The following is a 21,179-nucleotide window of genomic DNA, read 5'->3' as shown; positions in this document are numbered from 1 at the left end:
AAGGGTCCCAGGATTTTCGCCCCCTCCCCCACCCTATGATTCACTTCCGCTTCCATGGTTCCATCCGCTGCCAGATCCACTCCCAGATATCTAAAACACTTTACTTCTCTCCAGTTTTTCTCCATTCAAACTTACCTCACAATTGCCTTGACCCTCAACCCTACTGTACTTAATAACCTTGCTCTTATTCACATTTACTCTTAACTTTCTTCTTTCACACACTTTACCAAACTCAGTGACCAGCTTCTGCAGTTTCTCACATGAATCAGCCACTAGCGCTGTATCATCAGTGAACAACAACTGCTCACTTCCCAAGCTCCCTCATCCACAACAGACTTCATACTTGCCCCTCTTTCCAAAACTCTTGCATTCACCTCCTTAACAACCCTATCCATAAACAAATTAAACAACCATGGAGACATCACACACCCCTGCCTCAAACGTACATTCACTGAGAACCAATCACTTTCCTCCCTTCCTACACGTACACATGCCTTATATCCTCGATAAAAACTTTTCACTGCTTCTAACAACTTGCCTCCCACACCATATATTCTTAATACCTTCCACAGAGCATCTCTATCAACTCTATCATATGCCTTCTCCAGATCCATAAATGCTACATACAAATCCATTTGCTTTTCTAAGTATTTCTCACATACTTCTTCAAAGCGAACACCTGATCCACACATCCTCTACCACTTCTGAAACCACACTGCTCTTCCCCAATCTGATGCTCTGTACATGCCTTCACCCTCTCAATCAATACCCTCCCATAGAATTTACCAGGAATACTCAACAAACTTATACCTCTGTAATTTGAGCACTCACTCTTATCCCCTTTGCCTTTGTACAATGGCACTATGCACGCATTCCACCAATCCTCAGGCACCTCACCATGAGTCATACATACATTAAATAACCTTACCAACCAGTCAACAATACAGTCACCCCCTTTTTTAATAAATTCCACTGCGAAGAGTTCCTTTGTTCAAAGGAAGCACAACAACCTCTTCTCATCATCCACTGATAGGTCTTTCTGGTCTTTAGCTAAGTGCATCTCTAACAGCTTCTGGTGCTCTACCTTTCCCTCACTTTTCCACTTTGATGGTACTATAGCTGTCTTGTAGACAAATCAACTCTGGTTCCCGCTTCTCCTCTAACTCCACCTTTGATGACTAACATTCCTTCAACCCTTGATACCATTCTTACTAATCCTATGCCACCTTCCCGTAATCTTTTTTCGGACTGTTCGAAAAGCACTTTTTTCTCTGGACACAAGCAAGGCTTATGGTCCTGATGGCATCTATCCCCATGTACTGAGAGTGTGCCTTTGAACTTGCAACTGTACTAGCTCGTCTGTTCCCTTTCTGTTTAAAAACCAAAACTTTTCCATCTTCCTGGAAGCATGCATTGATATATCCCATCCTTAAGAAGGATGATTATTCTGACTTCTCTATCATCCTATTGCCATGACATCTACCATTTCCAAAGTCTTTGAATCCCTCTTCAACTCTAGTATCCTTAAACACCTCAAAAATCACAGTCTTGTCTCTGACCATCAGTATGGCATCCTAAAGGCAAGATCCACTGATGATATTCTCTCCTTTCTTTCTAATGTCTGGTCATCATCCTTGAAAGATTTTGGGCAGTCATGTGTAGTTGCCCTTGACATATCTAAGCCTTTGAAAGGGTATGGCATTGGGGTCTCATCTCCTTTCGCCTCCTTTCCTCTCTTTGCTCCTTCATATATAACTTCCCTCTGGTTGTTGATTGATCAGCCTCCTTCCTTTTCTCTATCAAAAGTGGTGTCCCTCAAGGATGTGTCCTGTCCCCTATACTTTCTATCCTGTTTTCAATGATTTCCTCTTCTGCACAAATAATCCTGTGCACTCATATACTGACGACTCAACACTGCCTTTATCCACATACTTCAATTCTGCTGCCTCTTCTCTCACTCGATCTACATCTCATCTTGACACAGCTTCCTCAGTAAACTCAGATTTGGACAGGATATCTCCAGTGAATACTTTATCTTATTATTCATCTTGTTATTTATCTTTCGAGACCAAGTTTTTACTCATCTTTCTATTGAAGACTCCTCAAACTCTCATCTCTCCTTTGCCGGTTCTGTAATTCCTCATCTTGACTCAATGAACATACTTGGTATTACTGTAACATCCACTCTTTCTTGGAAACCCCACATTATGGGAATAGCTAAGTCTGCCTCTAAGAAACTGGATGTCCTGTTTGGATGTCAAAACCTCTTCTCTTCTGAACAGTTGCTCCATTTATACAAGGCATTGATTCTTCCTTGTATGGAGTACTGCTCTCACATTTGGGGTAGTTCTATCTCTGCATTCTTACTTGACAGAGTCGAGTCGAAAGCTGTTAGCCTTATAAACTGTCCCAGGCTAACTCCCAGACTTGCCGTATGCTGCAATGTTAGTTCACTTTCCCTGTATAGGTATTACTTTGGTTTTTGCTCCCTAGAGCTGGCTGCTTGTGTGACCTACACTCATTGCTAGACCACACAATACTCAGCAAGCTGGTGTGTCACACGATTTTTGTGTGGCCGTTGGCAACTCAAGGGTGGACCGTTGTGATACTTGCTTCTTTCCCTACGCGTTAAAGCTTTGGAACTCTCTGCTTTCTCATGTCTTTTCCAATAGCAGTGACGTGGCACATTTCAAAAGAGGGTACAGTGATAATGTTAGTAATGAAAGGCTTCCCTGCCAGTTGCCCTGCCTGCCCTCACACAAACACACACACAAATCAAACGCATCTCCTGTGGCTACACTAATGAAATAAATTACGTGAGTTGTTAATTCATAAATACTTTCCCTTGTCTTTTCTTTTTCCACTTCATAATTCTCTCTATATTTCAATTAAGGCCCTGGTTTAATGTGGACTTTTGTCCATGACTCGAGCCTTTAAAAGACTAACTTCCAAACTTGATGCTCTCACCCTACGCCACAATGTTGGTTCACTTTCCCTCTTCTATTTGTATTACTTTAGTTTTTGCTCCTGAGACCTGGCTGCTTGTGTCACATGATTACTGTGTGGCCATAGGTAACTCAAGGGTGGGCTGTTTTGGTAATTGCTTCTTTCCGTATATGTTGAAGCTTTAGAATTCTCTTCTTTCTCATGTCTCCCAGTGATTATGACCTGGCACATTTCAGGACAGATTTTTCACTTCCTCTAAACTTTTAGATACACTCTCTTGTCTTTTCTATTTCCCTTTCATTATACCCTCTATATTTCAATAAAGGCCTGACCTTGATGTGGACTTTTGTCTGTAACTGGAGCCTTCAACATAAAAAGGAAAAAATGACTTAATAGGTCTCCAATTCTGTTATCATGAAGGAGTTTGGGAAGTTTTTTGACAGCTTATAAACTTCTGCTTCATTCATCTAACTACTATTGTCACTATGTGAAGTACCTGATGGTGACACACTGCTCTTTACTTTTCATGTTTTAAGAGCATTAATGTTTTTCCTGCTTAGTAACTTTCTACTTAGCTCATGTAATTGCTAATAAAGTACATCATACATTTGAACACATTATTGTCACCATGTTCTGTGTTCCTATCACCTTTTGGTGTGCATCAGCCTTTTCATTCAGCAGCTGAACTTTCTCACAGCACATCTATAGATTCATGCTTGTTTGCTCTCATATCACCATGCACAGTTGTTTCTATTATTTGATGGTGTGCATCAACCTTATCACTTAGCATTTTCTCATAAAGCACTTCCATGGATTTATGTTGAAGTTCCATAGCTTTCAGTATTCTTCTTCTGATTTAATTTTTTTTTTTTTGCTGCTTTGGATTTCAATAATCAGTTAAGTATTTTCTCGATCATTGTTGTCAGCAACTTGTTTACTGAGTATATGAGTAATTCTTGTGTTTTCAGGGCCTCCCAGGAGTTACCACATTTTGTGAGGGTTAAACTCCTGGAGCTGGGTAAATGCTGGATGTGGTGTTTGGTGTGGTTGCTCATCAGGTCCCTGGAGTGGGGGTGGCCTTAGTGCAATCTCGATGCCATGCCCTAACTTCAGGCAGCTTACAGTTTATGCATTTTTCTTCAGTGGTCACCCCATTGTCAAGTTTTTCTTTACATGTTTGTATGGAATGTTTCCCTGCACATGTGCCACATCAAGAAAAGTAATATTTGTAGACATTAGCCATATGATTCCGTCTCTGGCATCTGAAGCACTGCCGTCTTGGAGAAAGATAGATATCCACCGTAAGATAACAGAAGGTGCCAGGGAATTGAATTTCTTGGGGGGGCATTCACTACCAGTCCAGTCAATTACGACTTTCTCTACCTCTGATTCATTTGACATTCTTGATGTTTTCATTCTGAAGAAGGATTGCAGGGTCATGGTGGTCGTCAGATCCCAGGACGATGATGGCAGTCTCGTTAGGTTATGCCTTTAATAACTCTGCTGGTTAGTTCTTCAACTAAACATTGATCATTTTTCTAGGTGATGTAGTTCTGAGCATTGTTTGCGAAGTGAAATTTGGCGTGTGGGTACTTACTCCACATGTATGACAACCATTGATATTTGGCCTCTGTGTCTGTGCCTAGTGGGAAGTTCAGTTTCATTTTTTGCGCTGATCATGTGACCTTGATGGTGAGGAAAGCTCGTCATCCGCCATACGGGTTGGTGGTGGAATCTGGTGATGGTTGACCAAGTTACTGTCCGTGTTTGCTGTTTCTTCAGGGGAGACATCTGTGTAATATGCACTCATCAGTGATCTCTGGTAAAGGAGGATAGCTTTCCTCATATGAGGCCTTTGCTGTTGGGTGCATGGGGAAATATAAAATAACTCCTTCATCAACATGTGAGGGTTGGGATGGAGGTATGGTTGACCCCGTGGTCAGGTGCAGTAATACAGCTGACAGCTAGCAGGTCTGGACCACATGCCCCTGCCAAAACTCATGTCATCTACTCACGGTAGAGTAGGGCATGGCAGCAAATGTCATCTCTTTCTTCATTCACAGAGCAAAAGGGTACTGGTAGCAGCATGAAGTGGTTACCCACTGCAATGCCGAGTAGAACATAGAAGGAACTACAATAATGAAGTGCCCCACAGTAAATTCAATAGAGAAAGCAGGGACATCTATGCCCTGCGGAGGTTGAGGGGACACTGCAAATTTTTGAGAAAGTGAAAAACCTGTCTTTTGAAATGTGCCAGGTCATAGTTATTGTACTTTACATGAGAGGGCAGAGAGTTCCAAAGCTTTGACGTGTAGGGAAAGAAGCAAGTATCAAAATGGCCCACCCTTTAGTTGCAAACGACCACCTAATAATCATGTAATACAGCAGCTTGCTGAGTAGTGTGTGGTCTAGTTAGTGGGTGGGCACACAAGCAGCCAGCTTGAGAGGGAAAGTGAACCAATGTAGTGGTGTAGGGCAAGGGGGTCAAGTTTGGAAGTTAGCGGGACAGTTTATAAGGCAGACAGCTTTTGACTCAACTCTGTCAAGTAAGGATGCATAGATAGAACCCCCCCAAATGTCAGAACAGCACTCCATACAAGGACGAATCAATGCCTTTTATAAACGGAGCAACTGTTCAGAAGAGAAGTTTCGACATCGAAACAGGACACTCAGTTTCTTAAGAGGTAGACTTAGTTATTCCTGTAATGTGGGGTTTCCAAGAAAGAATGGACATTACTGTAATACCAAGTATGTTCATTGAGTCAAGAGGTGGAATTACAGAACCATCAAAGGAGAGACGAGAGTAGTGAGTAGTTTTCGATAGAGAGATGGATAGAAACTTGGTCTCAGAGGCATTAAACTTGAGATTTTAAGTACCCCACTGAGATATCCTGTCCAAGTCTGAATTTATTGAGGAAGCCGTGTCAAGACGAGATGCAGATCATGTGGGAAAAGAGGTAGCAGAATTGAAAAATGTGGGTGAATGCAGTGTTGAGTCATCAGCATATGAGTGCAAAGGATTCTTTGTGGAGAGGAAATGGCTGAAAAAAAGGAGAAAAATAGTAGGGGACAGGACAGAACCTTGAGGGACACTGCTGTTGATGGAGAAAAGAGGGGAGGCCAACCAATTAACAACCACAGCAATATATTGGCCAGAGAGGAAGCACATATAATGGAGCAAAGTGAGGGAGGGAAGTCAAAAGAGGGGAGCTTACAGGTGAGACCCCAATCCCACACCCCATCAAAAGCCTTAGATATGTCAAGGGCAACATGACTGCTAATGTGGTGTTGATCTTATTTTGTGAATATCACCGGAAAGAGGTCCGACATCTTATCTCAAGGTAGGGGAAAAGTTCATTGCACACTCAAATAAATCTATTCTCTGGCCTTTTCTCTACTCTGATGAGGAATAAACAAGAACTACATCTGAATTTCAACTTTCTCTTGCAGGATTTTCTTCAAGGTGATGCTTCCAAAGCCCGTCAGAAGTTTGGATGGAAACCTACATTTGATTTCAAAGTAAGTTAGGCTGTCATATATATTGAATTTGTAGTTTTAGTTACCATGAATCACCTTATGGTATACAGGTTAAACCACACATATTGATGGTCCTGTTATCTGGGCTGATGGAAAAGGAAAAAATGTTTAGATACAGTTTAGTCAACTGAGGTATGTGCTAGCTGACTAAGGTGCATCTTGTATTTCACCAATTTTTTTAACACTTTGTATCACATACAATATGCCATATCCAAAACACCAAAATGCAATATGCATTTTTGAAAAAAATTTCAGAAGAAAGTTTCAAAAAATAGAAATGGATATGTGGCTCAAGAAAATACTGAATCATCTTTAAATATGCAGATGACAACCATTTTGTGAATAAAGTAAGAAACTACTGAGTGCCATACTTTAGCCATATCTGAACCAAAATATCTTCTTAGTTAGTTAGGGGTATACCAGGTAAGTTACTTAATTAAATGTATGTTAGATGTGTGCAAATTAGTTTAAAATAGAGGGAAATAAAGCCTGTAAAAAAAGTTATAATGGTAATGAGGTAAGAGTAGAACCTACTCTGATGAGGAAACATATCTCCACATATGCCATTGAGGATAAATTTCCCATGCTGTTGTGGTTTAACCATAAATTACCTCAAAAGAATGAAATACAAAGAAATGACATCTGTGTAAAGTGATAACAATAAAGTAACACAGATTTAAACTAATGCAGAAACAAAAGTATTGAATCGTAGCCCACTTAATAGAATTGCTGTCTCTGGCTGGAATGTGCAGCATCACAGATATTGTGTTTCATTAATTATTGGGCTTGCATGTGTAGACTTTTACATGATATATACAGAAGGATAATTTTTCCTTGCTGTAGTGGTATACCCTCGGGACTACCAAATGTGTGAATGCCTTAATAATCTGACGGTTTCGATTTTTTTTTTTTTCTTTTGGTGTATAGATAAATGTTTACTTGTACAGGTACATGTTTTCAAATGTAAGTTGGTGTTGTTTATCAGATTTCATAATTAATTTTCTTAGATGATAATAACATCTAATATGGGTAAAACTGAAAGTTGATGGAGAGAGATGGGTGATTATTGGTGCATATGCACCTGGGCATGAAAAGAAAGATCATGAGAGGCAAGTGTTTTGGGAGCAGCTGAATGAGTGTGTTAGTGGTTTTGATGCACGAGACCGGGTTATAGTGATGGGTGATTTGAATGCAAAGGCGAGTAATGTGGCAGTTGAGGGAATAATTGGTATACATGGGGTGTTCAGTGTTGTAAATGGAAATGGTGAAGAGCTTGTAGATTTGTGTGCTGAAAAAGGACTGATGATTGGGAATACCTGGTTTAAAAAGCGAGATATACATAAGTATACTTATGTAAGTAGGAGAGATGGCCAGAGAGCGTTATTGGATTACGTGTTAATTGACAGGCGCGCGAAAGAGAGACTTTTGGATGTTAATGTGCTGAGAGGTGCAACTGGAGGGATGTCTGATCATTATCTTGTGGAGGCTAAGGTGAAGATTTGTATGGGTTTTCAGAAAAGAAGAGTGAATGTTGGGGTGAAGAGGGTGGTGAGAGTAAGTGAGCTTGGGAAGGAGACTTGTGTGAGGAAGTACCAGGAGAGACTGAGTACAGAATGGAAAAAGGTGAGAACAATGGAAGTAAGGGGAGTGGGGGAGGAATGGGATGTATTTAGGGAATCAGTGATGGATTGCGCAAAAGATGCTTGTGGCATGAGAAGAGTGGGAGGTGGGTTGATTAGAAAGGGTAGTGAGTGGTGGGATGAAGAAGTAAGAGTATTAGTGAAAGAGAAGAGAGAGGCATTTGGACGATTTTTGCAGGGAAAAAATGCAATTGAGTGGGAGACGTATAAAAGAAAGAGACAGGAGGTCAAGAGAAAGGTGCAAGAGGTGAAAAAAAGGGCAAATGAGAGTTGGGGTGAGAGAGTATCATTAAATTTTAGGGAGAATAAAAAGATGTTCTGGAAGGAGGTAAATAAAGTGCGTAAGACAAGGGAGCAAATGGGAACTTCAGTGAAGGGCGCAAATGGGGAGGTGATAACAAGTAGTGGTGATGTGAGAAGGAGATGGAGTGAGTATTTTGAAGGTTTGTTGAATGTGTTTGATGATAGAGTGGCAGATATAGGGTGTTTTGGTCGAGGTGGTGTGCAAAGTGAGAGGGTTAGGGAAAATGATTTGGTAAACAGAGAAGAGGTAGTAAAAGCTTTGCGGAAGATGAAAGCCGGCAAGGCAGCAGGTTTGGATGGTATTGCAGTGGAATTTATTAAAAAAGGGGGTGACTGTATTGTTGACTGGTTGGTAAGGTTATTTAATGTATGTATGACTCATGGTGAGGTGCCTGAGGATTGGCGGAATGCGTGCATAGTGCCATTGTACAAAGGCAAAGGGGATAAGAGTGAGTGCTCAAATTACAAAGGTATAAGTTTGTTGAGTATTCCTGGTAAATTATATGGGAGGGTATTGATTGAGAGGGTGAAGGCATGTATAGAGCATCAGATTGGGGAAGAGCAGTGTGGTTTCAGAAGTGGTAGAGGATGTGTGGATCAGGTGTTTGCTTTGAAGAATGTATGTGAGAAATACTTAGAAAAGCAAATGGATTTGTATGTAGCATTTATGGATCTGGAGAAGGCATATGATAGAGTTGATAGAGATGCTTTGTGGAAGGTATTAAGAATATATGATGTGGGAGGCAAGTTGTTAGAAGCAGTGAAAAGTTTTTATCGAGGATGTAAGGCATGTGTACTTGTAGGAAGAGAGGAAAGTGATTGGTTCTCAGTGAATGTAGGTTTGCAGCAGGGGTGTGTGATGTCTCCATGGTTGTTTAATTTGTTTATGGATGGGGTTGTTAGGGAGGTGAATGCAAGAGTTTTGGAAAGAGGGGCAAGTATGAAGTCTGTTGGGGATGAGAGAGCTTGGGAAGTGAGTCAGTTGTTGTTCGCTGATGATACAGCGCTGGTGGCTGATTCATGTGAGAAACTGCAGAAGCTGGTGACTGAGTTTGCTAAAGTGTGTGAAAGAAGAAAGATAAGAGTAAATGTGAATAAGAGCAAGGTTATTAGGTACAGTAGGGTTGAGGGTCAAGTCAATTGGGAGGTGAGTTTGAATGGAGAAAAACTGGAGGAAGTGAAGTGTTTTAGATATCTGGGAGTGGATCTGGCAGCGGATGGAACCATGGAAGCGGAAGTGGAACATAGGGTGGGGGAGGGGGCGAAAATTCTGGGAGCCTTGAAGAATGTGTGGAAGTCGAGAACATTATCTCGGAAAGCAAAAATGGGTATGTTTGAAGGAATAGTGGTTCCAACAATGTTGTATGGTTGCGAGGCGTGGACTATGGATAGAGTTGTGCGCAGGAGGATGGATGTGCTGGAAATGAGATGTTTGAGGACAATGTGTGGTGTGAGGTGGTTTGATCGAGTAAGTAACGTAAGGGTAAGAGAGATGTGTGGAAATAAAAAGAGCGTGGTTGAGAGAGCAGAAGAGGGTGTTTTGAAATGGTTTGGGCACATGGAGAGAATGAGTGAGGAAAGATTGACCAAGAGGATATATGTGTCGGAGGTGGAGGGAACGAGGAGAAGAGGGAGACCAAATTGGAGGTGGAAAGATGGAGTGAAAAAGATTTTGTGTGATCGGGGCCTGAACATGCAGGAGGGTGAAAGGAGGGCAAGGAATAGAGTGAATTGGAGCGATGTGGTATACTGGGGTTGATGTGCTGTCAGTGGATTGAATCAAGGCATGTGAAGCGTCTGGGGTAAACCATGGAAAGCTGTGTAGGTATGTATATTTGCGTGTGTGGACGTATGTATATACATGTGTATGGGGGTGGGTTGGGCCATTTCTTTCGTCTGTTTCCTTGCGCTACCTCGCAAATGCGGGAGACAGCAACAAAGCAAAAAAAAAAAAAAAAAAAAAAAAAGATGATAATAATAGAAGGTTTGAAAATTATTTTATGTTTTTAGTACAAATAAATTATTCAGACTTCTGTATATAATTAAGCAAACTTTTCCTGTTTGTATTACCTTTAGACACCTTTACAACTTAAGAAATGTTTTATACTATTAATTTCTGAGAATATAGCAAAGTATTCTTTTTTTTTTTTGCATACTTGATCGTTGTTTCCCACTTTAGTGAGGTAGTGCCAGGAACAGACGAAGAAAGGCTGCATTTTCTCATCTCATATCCATTCTCCAGCTGTCATGAGTAATGCATTAAAACTACAGTTTGCTATTTACAACCAGGCCGAATAGTCCTTTCCATGGTTTACCCCAGATGCTTCACATGCCATAGTTCAGTTTATTAACAGCACATCAACCACTGTGTACCATATGGTTCCACTGAACTCTATCCTGTGCATGGCTTTCACCCTCCCGCATGTTCAGGTTCCGTTTCCTCAAAATCTTTTTCATGCCATCTTTCCATCTCCATCTCTTCAGATTGGGGAAGAGCAGTGTGGTTTCAGAAGTAGTATAGGATGTGTGGATCAGGTGTTTGCTTTGAAGAATGTATGTGAGAAATACTTAGAAAAGCAAATGGATTTGTATGTAGCATTTATGGATCTGGAGAAGGCATATGATAGAGTTGATAGAGATGCTCTGTGGAAGGTATTAAGAATATATGGTGTGGGTGGCAAGTTGTTAGAAGCAGTGAAAAGTTTTTATCGAGGATGTAAGGCATGTGTACTTGTAGGAGGAGAGGAAAGTGATTGGTTCTCAGTGAATGTAGGTTTGCGGCAGGGGTGTGTGATGTCTCGATGATTGTTTAATTTGTTTATGGATGGGGTTGTTAGGGAGGTGAATGCAAGAGTTTTGGAAAGAGGGGCAAAAATGAAGTCTGTTGTGGATGAGAGAGCTTGGGAAGTGAGTCAGTTGTTGTTCGCTGATGATACAGCGCTGGTGGCTGATTCATGTGAGAAACTGCAGAAGCTGGTGACTGAGTTTGGTAAAGTGTGTGAAAGAAGAAAGTTAAGAGTAAATGTGAATAAGAGCAAGGTTATTAGGTACAGTAGGGTTGAGGGTCAAGTCAGTTGGGAGGTAAGTTTGAATGGAGAAAAACTGGAAGAAGTAAAGTGTTTTAGATATCTGGGAGTGGATCTGGCAGCGGATGGAACCATGGAAGCAGGAAGTGAATCATAGGGTGGGGGAGGGGGCGATAATCCTGGGAGCCTTGAAGAATGTGTGGAAGTCGAGAACATTATCTCGGAAAGCAAAAATGGGTATGTTTGAAGGAATAGTGGTTCCAACAATGTTGTATGGTTGCGAGGCATGGGCTATGGATAGAGTTGTGCGCAGGAGGGTGGATGTGCTGGAAATGAGATGTTTGAGGACAGTGTGTGATGTGAGGTGGTTTGATCGAGTAAGTAATGTAAGGGTAAGAGAGATGTGTGGAAATAAAAAGAGTGTGGTTGAGAGAGCAGAAGAGGGTGTTTTGAAATGGTTTTGGCACATGGAGAGAATGAGTGAGGAAAGATTGACCAAGAGGATATATGTGTCGGAGGTGGAGGGAACGAGGAGAAGTGGGAGACCAAATTGGAGGTGGAAAGATGGAGTGAAAAAGATTTTGAGTGATCGGGGCCTGAACATGCAGTAGGGTGAAAGGCGGGCAAGGAATAGAGTGAATTGGATCGATGTGGTATACCGGGGTTGATGGGCTGTCAGTGGATTGAATCAGGGCATGTGAAGCGTCTGGGGTAAACCATGGAAAGCTGTGTGGGGCCTGGATGTGGAAAGGGAGCTGTGGTTTTGGGCATTATTGCATGACAGCTAGGGACTGAGTGTGAACAAATGAGGCCTTTGTTGTCTTTTCGTAGCGCTACCCCGCACACATGAGGGGGGAGGGGGATGGTATTCCATGTGTGGTGAGGTGGCGATGGGAATGAATAAAGGCAGACAGTGTGAATTGTGTGCATGGGTATATATGTATGTGTCTGTGTGTGTAATATATATGTGTACATTGAGATGTATAGGCATGTATATTTGCGTGTGTGGACGTGTATGTATATACATGTGTATGGGGGTGGGTTGGGCCATTTCTTTCATCTTGTTTCCTTGCGCTACCTCGCAAACGCGGGAGACAGTGACGAAGCAAAATAAAATGAAATAAATATACTTTCCATCTCCAATTTGGTCTCCACATTCTCTGTGTTTACTCCCCTTCTGACACATATATCCTCTTTGTCAACCTTTCCTCACTCTTTTCTCCATTTGACCAAACCATTTCAGCACACTCTCTTCAGCTTTCTCAACCATTCTCTTTTTATTACCACAACTCTCTTACCCTGTTATTACTTGATCAAACCACCTCATACCACATATTGACTTCATCCTCTTTGTCAACCTTTCCTCACTCTTTTCTCCACTTGACCAAACCATTTCAGCACACTCTCTTCAGCTTTCTCAACCATTCTCTTTTTATTACCACAACTCTCTTACCCTGTTATTACTTGATCAAACCACCTCATACCACATATTGACTTCAAGCATTTCATTTCCAACACACCCACCCTCCTCCACACAGTCTTATCTGTAGCCCATGCCTTGCATCAATATGATATTGTCAGGACAACTGTACCTTCAAACATACCCATTTTTGCCCTCCCATATTACCATCTCTCTTTCCACACATTCTTTCGTGCTCCAAGAATCTTCACTACCTCACCAACCCTTTGACTCACTTCAGCTTTCATGGTTCCATTTACTGCTGTGTCCACTCCCAGGTATCTAAAACACTTAACTTTCTCCAGTTATTTCTCCATTCAAACTCACACCCCCAACTAACCTGTCCCTTAACCCCGCTAAACCTAATAATCTTGTTTTACTTCTTCATAATTATGTTCTGTATGATTATAAGATCAGAAAATCCACTTGACTGGATGAGATCTAGTCCCAGTTGATCCAGAAAACCAGGACTGCAAAAAAAAAGTTTTACCCTTTCCATACTTTTCTCATCCTTTCCATTTCTTCCCTTCCTCTCTCCCTACCTTAGCCACATCTCACAATTACTACTTTTCTCTTTCCTTTCTTATAATATAGAAAGCTATGCTCAAATTTCATATTACAGTCTTCTGTCTCTGCAGGCCCTGGTCAAGGATATGGTGCAGGCAGATATTGAGCTTATGAAAAAGGACCCAAGTGCCTAAGGTGGGCTTGTACCACTGCTTATCCTATTCACTGTGTACGAGTTGTGAGGGCCTTTGAGAGAGGGGCTCATCTGCCAGGTCCTTCATTCATGAATGTCTGGATTGTGTGTGTGAAGAATTGTGTGTACTACTGCAGCATGTAATGATTCTTTATTACTATAAGCATTATTGTGGCCTCCTGGCTTTTGTTCTGCCTGGGGTACTTGTTAGTGACATGACTTCTGCACCGGTATTAGCGACTGTTAGTTTCGTTTGAATAAAACTGTGAGTGAGTTCTGGAGTTGTATTGAAATCATAAGCTAAAATCTCTTCTGTAGAAGCTACTGCTGTTAGTGTAAGCTATTCTTATGATTGTATTTATAAAGTTTTTGATAAATATTCATGATTTATGTGTTTCAGCAAAATGGGATATTTCTATGATTGTATTTCAGATAGGTTTGATTTTTAGTTATACAACACTGAAATTTGAAAAGTCAGTTTAGTGTGAAAAGTGAAAATTAATAAGCACCTGCACATGCTTTAAAGATGTGTGCAAGTGTTTTGAGAGGTTCTATGTACCTGATCCATCCCATATAATTGGATTTGGGTTTAATGATCAAAAATAGAAAGAAATTTGAAATTTAACCCATCCTTGAGCAGTTTTACTTTTTGATATTTTGTATGCACTTCTGATTTGTTTTAGAATCAAGTAAACAGACAGTAAAGAGTTAGTTAATTAGTTATTTGTTGGGTTGAACGGCCAGTGACCTATAAGGAAGATCATTAGGCCTGCAATCATTTTTGCTGTTACATGCTCATTTAAAATACCTACTTATACTCTTATATATATAAAAAACGGTTGAAGCTGGAATTTTAATTGAAGAGACAAACAGTTGCCCTGGCAACAAGATAATTATACATTGTGATAAAGATACATAATACATGAATTACATTTTCTATATCATTATAAACCAAATCATCCCTATCAGCTCTATCTGTCTCAGGAAATAAATCATCTTATTAATCAATTTTGGGTTGGAATCACCTAAAAGAGTTTCTATTTCAATTTATTTCCTTTGTTGATACATATTCAGATAGTTTTTCCTGTGTTGTATTTGGGGCATCTAGTAAATATGTGCAGTATAATTATGACTGTGTTGCAGTCTGTACATTGTTGAAGAAAAGACTTGATGATGTAAGGCAGATGTATTACATATGGAGGCAGGCCAGCACAACCTCCTTCCTTCTGTTGACATGGTAGGAGGTCAGCTTGTTGCCTATTTGGTAAGGAATACTAGTTTTTCACTATAAACAGATATTACATATTTAATGACAAACTGCTGTATGTACATTTGAAACTTTCATCATAATTCCATATAGGGCAAGATTTTCATGCTTCTTTTGGTAGTGTATGTTATTTTTTTCTTTACTGTCAGTGTGTTATCTGCATAGTTATCATAATGTATACTCTGTTCCAAAACATGTAGAGCAAGTGTCCCTTCACAATAATTGACAGCCTTTGTTGAAGTAACTGGATATTATTGGCCATGTCATGTCAACATTCACTTAGGTTCCTACAGTGTTTCTATTTCACATCCTTGTAATGTATACATACACCAAAAAGCTCCAAAATTAGCACTTCCTCTTTCCATTAAAAAGAGGTTTGCAGTTCTAGAATAAACTGTGCATTCACAAATGCACTTTAAAAATATTGTAATTTCTACCTCTTTCAACCATTGTTTAACTTACTTTTGTTGTAAAGAGAACTTGAATAACAAGGAAAGTAGTACTGAAGTACTTCAGGTAGATATTTTAGTTGTGAACTGCATTCTGCTTCTAAATCAGTGACTTTTCCTCATGTTAACACCCACTTATGATGTGATATTGCAGTCAGGTTGAGCATTATTGGACATGTAATATCAGATCCAGTCACTACAGATCCATAATAATATTGTGTGTACAGGTGCTATATACAAGTTTCTTATGCTGTTGAAAAATTTGTACAGGTGAAATGTGAACTTCATGATCAGTAGAATGTGCTCTCTAACACATTGTTTGTTGCTGTCATGTGAAAGTGGTTTCATCCACTTTCACGAAGCAGTAGAGGAGCATTGTCATAGTGAAAGTCATTGAAATACTTTCACATAAATCACACAATGATCACATTCATAGCATTGTTTTTAATGTTCAGGGAACCATGCTCCACATTTTAGTTTTAAATGTACAAAATCCAACTGTGCATATGTTCATTTGGTAGCACTGACAAGATTGCTGTATATAACTTACATGAAGAGCGAGTTGAACCCATAAATGTGTTTTAGAAAAGTTCAACTTTTATTTTTTTTTATGTATTTGGCTTTCAAAGGTTGTTTGTAGTCCCACTATGATTAAGGATGCAACCCTCAATTGATCTTTGTGAGTGATGAGACATATTCCAAGTTGGGTATACCTCTCTCAGTATGGTAACACCAGTTCCTGTGATGAGTATTTTAGTTATTTAATTGTGCTAGTTAAGTACCATTCCAAAAAGGGCATTATCATTCAAGACTTTTCGAACTTTTTGAAATAAATTTATCCACACATATATCGACCTTTCTTTTAATCCCTCAAATTTTCTTTTTATTTGCTACACTTTTTTCAACCATACAGCAAAGTCAAACTGCCAATGAAGCATGACTGCTGCACTAATGTGAATATCCTTTCATATGGGAGTCCATTTCACAAACATGGTTCCAAGAAATGGTTGCTTGTGTGCCCAAGCTGTTAACTATGCCACAAAATACTTGTCAAGCCACTGCATCTCATGAATATTGTGCAGCCTTGGTTTGTTGTGATTTTTTCGTTTCCTATACCACAAAGCTCCTTCTCTTGTATTTCCTAACAGCTGCAACCTGCCCACTTTTAAAGTGCAGATTTTCCACTCCTCTGAAACTCATATTTTTCCTCTTCACTCCTTGCTTCCCTAGCTCTAACCTGTTTCCTATCTCAATTGATCCACAACTTTGATGAGGAATTTTGTCTGTGACAAGTCTACACTGAAAAAGAAATATATTGGGATTAGCTGGAGCACTTTGTGCTGGGAATATGTAATTAACAATGTACATTTGGGTAGCAGAAGGGCCAAGCAGCATTATACAAATACACGCATATACACAATATAGTGCAATGTTAGGGGTTGTAACCCACCAACCCAATGGGCCCACAACAGCTGGCTCATAACCAACCTAGCTGTTCATCCTCCTCTTTGGGACTGGTTGATGTATGGGTACCTGGCATAAGTGTATACTGTAAGCATGTTTTTTTTTATTATAATTTGTCGCTGTCTCCCGCGTTAGCGAGGTAGTGCAAGGAAACAGATGAAAGAATGGCCCAACCCACCCACATACACATGTATATACATAAATGCCACACATGCACAAATACATACCTATGCATTTCAACGTATACATACACAGACATATACATATAAACATGTACATATTCATACATGCTACCTTCATCCATTCCCGCTGCCACCCCGCCACACATGAAATGACACCCCCTCCCCGCGTGCGCATGAGGTAGTGCTAGGAAAGGACAACAAAGGCCACATTCATCCACACTCAGTCTCTAACTGTCATGTGTAATGCATCAAAACCACAGCTCCCTTTCCACATTGAGGCCCAACAAAACTTTCCATGGTTTACCCCAGACGCTTCACATGCCCTGGTTCAATCCACTGACAGCATGTCGACCCCAGTATACCACATGGTTCCAATTCACTCTATTCCTTGCAAGCCTTTCACCCTCATGTATGCTTAGGCCCCAATTGCTCAAAATCTTCTTCACTCCATATCCTTCCACCTCCAATTTGGTCTCCCACTTCTCATTCCCTTCACCTCTGACATATATCCTCTTTGTCAATCTTTCCTCACTCATTCTCTCCATGTGACCAAACCATATCAATGCACCCTCTTCTGCTCTCTCAACCACACTCTTTTTATTACCACACATCTTTCTTACCCTATCATTACTTACTCGATCAAACCACCTCACGCTACATATTGTCCTCAAACATCTCATTTCCAACACATCCACCCTCCTCTGCACAACCCTGTCACCAATGCCTCGCAACCATATAACATTGTTGAAACCACTATTCCTTCAAACATACCCATTTTAGCTTTCCGAGATAACATTTTCGCCTTCTACACATTCTTCAACATTCCCAGAACCTTTGCCCCTCTTCCACTCTGTGACTCACTTCCACTTCCATGGTTCCATCCGCTGCCAAATCCACTCCCAGATATCTAAAACACTTCACTTTCTCCAGTTTTTCTCCATTCAAACTACCTCCCAATGACTTGTCCCTCAACCCTACTAAACCTAATAACATTGCTCTTATTCACATTTACTCTCAGCATTCTTCTTTCACACGCTTTACCAAACTTAGTCACCAACTTCTGCAGTTTCTCCCTCAAAATCAGCCACCAGTGCTGTATCATCAGCGAACAACAACTGACTCACTTCCCAAGCCCTCTCATCCCCAACAGACTGCATACTGTGAACCAATCACTTTCCTCTCTTCCTACTTATACACATGCCTTACATCCTCGATGAAAGCTTTTCACTGCTTCTAGCAACTTACCTCCCACACCATATACTCTTAATACCTTCCACAGAGCATCTCTATCAACTCTATCATATGCCTTCTCCAGATCCATAAATGCTACATACAAATCCATCTGCTTTTTTAAGTATTTCTCACATACATTCTTCAAACACCTGATCCACACATCCTCTACCACTTCCGGAACCACAATACTCCTCCCCATCTGATGCTTTGTACATGCCTTGACCCTCTCAAATCAATACCCTCCCATATAATTTTCCAGGAATACTCGACAAACTTATACCTCTGTAATTTGTGTGTATGTATGAGTGCATATATAAGGCTGACATGGTAAATACTATAAAAAATTAGGAGATGGAGAAACAGATGAAAACTTTCTGTGACACACAAATGGTAGTCACACACACACACTGGAAAAGTAAAGAAGGCCTTAATATGAATGTCATCTTGCAAGAATTGGTGTGAGAGGGACTTAGGAGTTGACATCATTCCTAACTTGTCACAGTCTCACATAAGAAGACAATCAGACTGCTGGCAGTTACTGGAAAAGCATTCAAGCAAGAGATGTGATATGTAAGGATCACATTTTTGTGAAGATGACTGTGGAAAAGTATTTAAGTATCACCAACAATATCAACCACCTCAACAACAACAACAGCAGCAAGTAAAACAGCATTACAAATGATAACAGCAAAACCAACCATACCAACAGCAGTACGTGTAACATCATCCCTCACCATGACAACCAAACCAGCAGTAATAACTGCAGCAAGCAAAAGGTATGAAGTTGTATGCTGTTTTATGAATCTGGAGAAAGCATATGACAGAGTCAAATGGAATGCCTTATGGGATGCCTAAGAATATATGGGACAGAGGGACAACTGTTGGATGGTGTGAAAACCTTCCACAGAGGAGCAAATACATGTGTAAGAGTGGATGGAGGGTTAAACAAAAGTTTTGGTATACATTTGGGTGTGAGGCAGGGATGTGTGAGGCCACCATGGCTTTTTGATATATATAGGGGAGAAAGAATACTTCCCACGTATTCCCTGCGTGTCGTAGAAGGCGACTAAAAGGGAAGGGAGCGGGGGGCTGGAAATCCTCCCCTCTCGTTTTTTTTTTTAATTTTCCAAAAGAAGGAACAGAGAAGAGGGCCAGATGAGGATATTCCCTCAAAGGCCCAGTCCTCTGTTCTTAACGCTACCTCGCTATCGCGGGAAATGGCGAATAGTATAAAAAAAAAAAAAAAAATATATATGGATGGAGTGATAAGAGAGATGAAAGCAAAACTAGGGAGAGGGGGTGCAGAGATGGAATGTGGTGGTGAGGTATGGGAACCAGTGGCAAGTCTCTGTTTTTGAATAATAATGTGTTGTTTGCTGAGACTAAAGAGGAGTTGCAGAAGGTTGTAAGTGTGTTTTATGATGTGTGTAAGTGGAGATTGAAGGTAAATGCAAGTAAAAGTAAAGTAATGGTGTGTGAAAGGAAATAGAGTGAAAGTATAGATTTCCAAACTGTATATAGTGAGAGAAGGAAAAGTATTAAATAGTATTTGGGATGTTAGAGGAGAAAGACTAGAAAAGGAGAGAGAATTTAAGTATTTAGGACCTGCCTTAGGTAAGTTTTGTGTTATGGAAGGAGAGATGAGGATGAGAGCAATATATGGTAGAAGTCATTGGGTCCCTTAATAGAATAATAAATGGTAGAGGTGTGAATGGAATGAGTCACATAGGTCAAGAATCCACGCTGTGGAGATGACTTATTTGAGGAGAGCATGTGGTACTGTATGAATTGATGGAATGAATAAAGAAATGAAGGGGTGTATGAGAGATGTGGTATGGCAGAGAATGCAAAGAGAATGAATTGTTGAGTTGCAATACTTTGAGGTGGTTTAGGCATTTGGAAAGAATGCAAAACTGGTAGTTTACAAGAAGAGTGTATGATAGTACAACTGAAGGGGTTGCTGTGAGAGGAAGACCACCTCTGGTCTGGGGAAATAAAGTGGAAGAATACTGGAGGGAAGCAAATGGTGGAAGAATGCACGGAATAGTGTATGTGAGGTGAGGAATGTAAGACAGGGATAAGTGTAGACTCTTTTGCCACAGGGAATGGGAATCAGATATATAGATAGCTATATAGATACATATTCAAGTATATGAATAATGAAATACTCAGTCAGCTGTTCACATCCTATAAGAGGCCAACACTAGAATATGCTTCTCAAATTTGGTCTTCATACTAAGGAACACAGTACTGACAGAGGAGGGCAATGAAAATGGTATTGGAATTAAGAGCTGAGTTATAGGGAAAGGCTAAGACTTTAAAATGCACCCTATGGAAGGAAGATGAATGAGAGGTGATCCGATCTGAACCCTAGGTTTTTAAACCAGCTTAAAGACAGAGTGAATAGTTCTTGCAAAGATGTAGGGATATAACAACCAGGGGCCATAATATGAACCTGAACAAGAGACTAGTTAGAGAAGATATGAGGAAATTCTTTTATGGTATAAGAGTTTGAAATGAGTGGAAAGAATTGAGATTGTGAGTGCAAAGCACATAAAAATTTAAGAAGTTGTGTGATCATAAAGTTCGAGACAGGACCCAAATATAAATTGGAAGCTACACAATCTCCTCTTATATGACCTCTATCAAACCAATGTGAAAGTCCTCTGATATGTATATGACCTCACAGTCACATCGTAGCACCATGGCTAGACTCAAACGACAATGAACAAGCAACACTACACATGCAATTAGAACAGACTCACTCAAAACAGAATTTCTCCATTCCCACAGATATCTGCCATCACTAATGGTGTATTGGGATTTCAGGTCAAAATATATTTGATTCTGAATGGGAAGAGGCAATTCTAGGGTCCACCTGACTTTTGGACCACGAGATGAAAGTTTAAGAAAAGCTTAATCTTTTACTTTTCAGGGTACTCCAAACTATTGGGGTACCCAACAGTAAGATTT

General features: G+C 40.3%; 2 protein-coding genes across 9 annotated transcripts in view; one reads left to right on the top strand and one right to left on the bottom strand.

Moving 5' to 3' along the window:
* The window catches only part of Gmd (GDP-mannose 4,6 dehydratase), a 128,179-nt gene extending 112,004 nt beyond the window's left edge, over positions 1–16,175 (top strand). For all 5 annotated transcript variants that reach the window (XM_071665610.1, XM_071665612.1, XM_071665614.1 and 2 more), the window contains 2 exons: positions 6,397–6,465; positions 13,550–16,175. In XM_071665610.1, the coding sequence (XP_071521711.1) occupies positions 6,397–6,465; positions 13,550–13,612 (132 nt within the window). In that variant the 3' untranslated portion in view covers positions 13,613–16,175. The remainder of the gene's footprint in view (positions 1–6,396; positions 6,466–13,549) is intronic.
* Positions 1–21,179, bottom strand: part of LOC139750835 (metallophosphoesterase MPPED2) — a 378,611-nt gene that overhangs the window by 80,385 nt on the left and 277,047 nt on the right. The window contains exon 8 of one of the 4 annotated variants that reach the window (XM_071665618.1): positions 15,023–16,626. The exons of 1 other annotated variant lie outside the window; for it this stretch is intronic. In XM_071665618.1, coding sequence (XP_071521719.1) covers positions 16,572–16,626 — 55 coding nt within the window. In that variant the 3' untranslated portion in view covers positions 15,023–16,571. Of the gene's footprint in view, positions 1–15,022; positions 16,627–21,179 lie in introns of those variants that run through there. 2 more of the 4 variants (XM_071665615.1, XM_071665616.1) reach the window with 2 other exon arrangements.

The sequence above is a fragment of the Panulirus ornatus genome, chromosome 10 (assembly GCF_036320965.1).
Source record: "Panulirus ornatus isolate Po-2019 chromosome 10, ASM3632096v1, whole genome shotgun sequence".
Taxonomy (NCBI): domain Eukaryota; kingdom Metazoa; phylum Arthropoda; class Malacostraca; order Decapoda; family Palinuridae; genus Panulirus; species Panulirus ornatus.
Note: the sequence above shows the minus strand (reverse complement) of the source record. Positions and strands in the feature narration are given on the sequence as shown.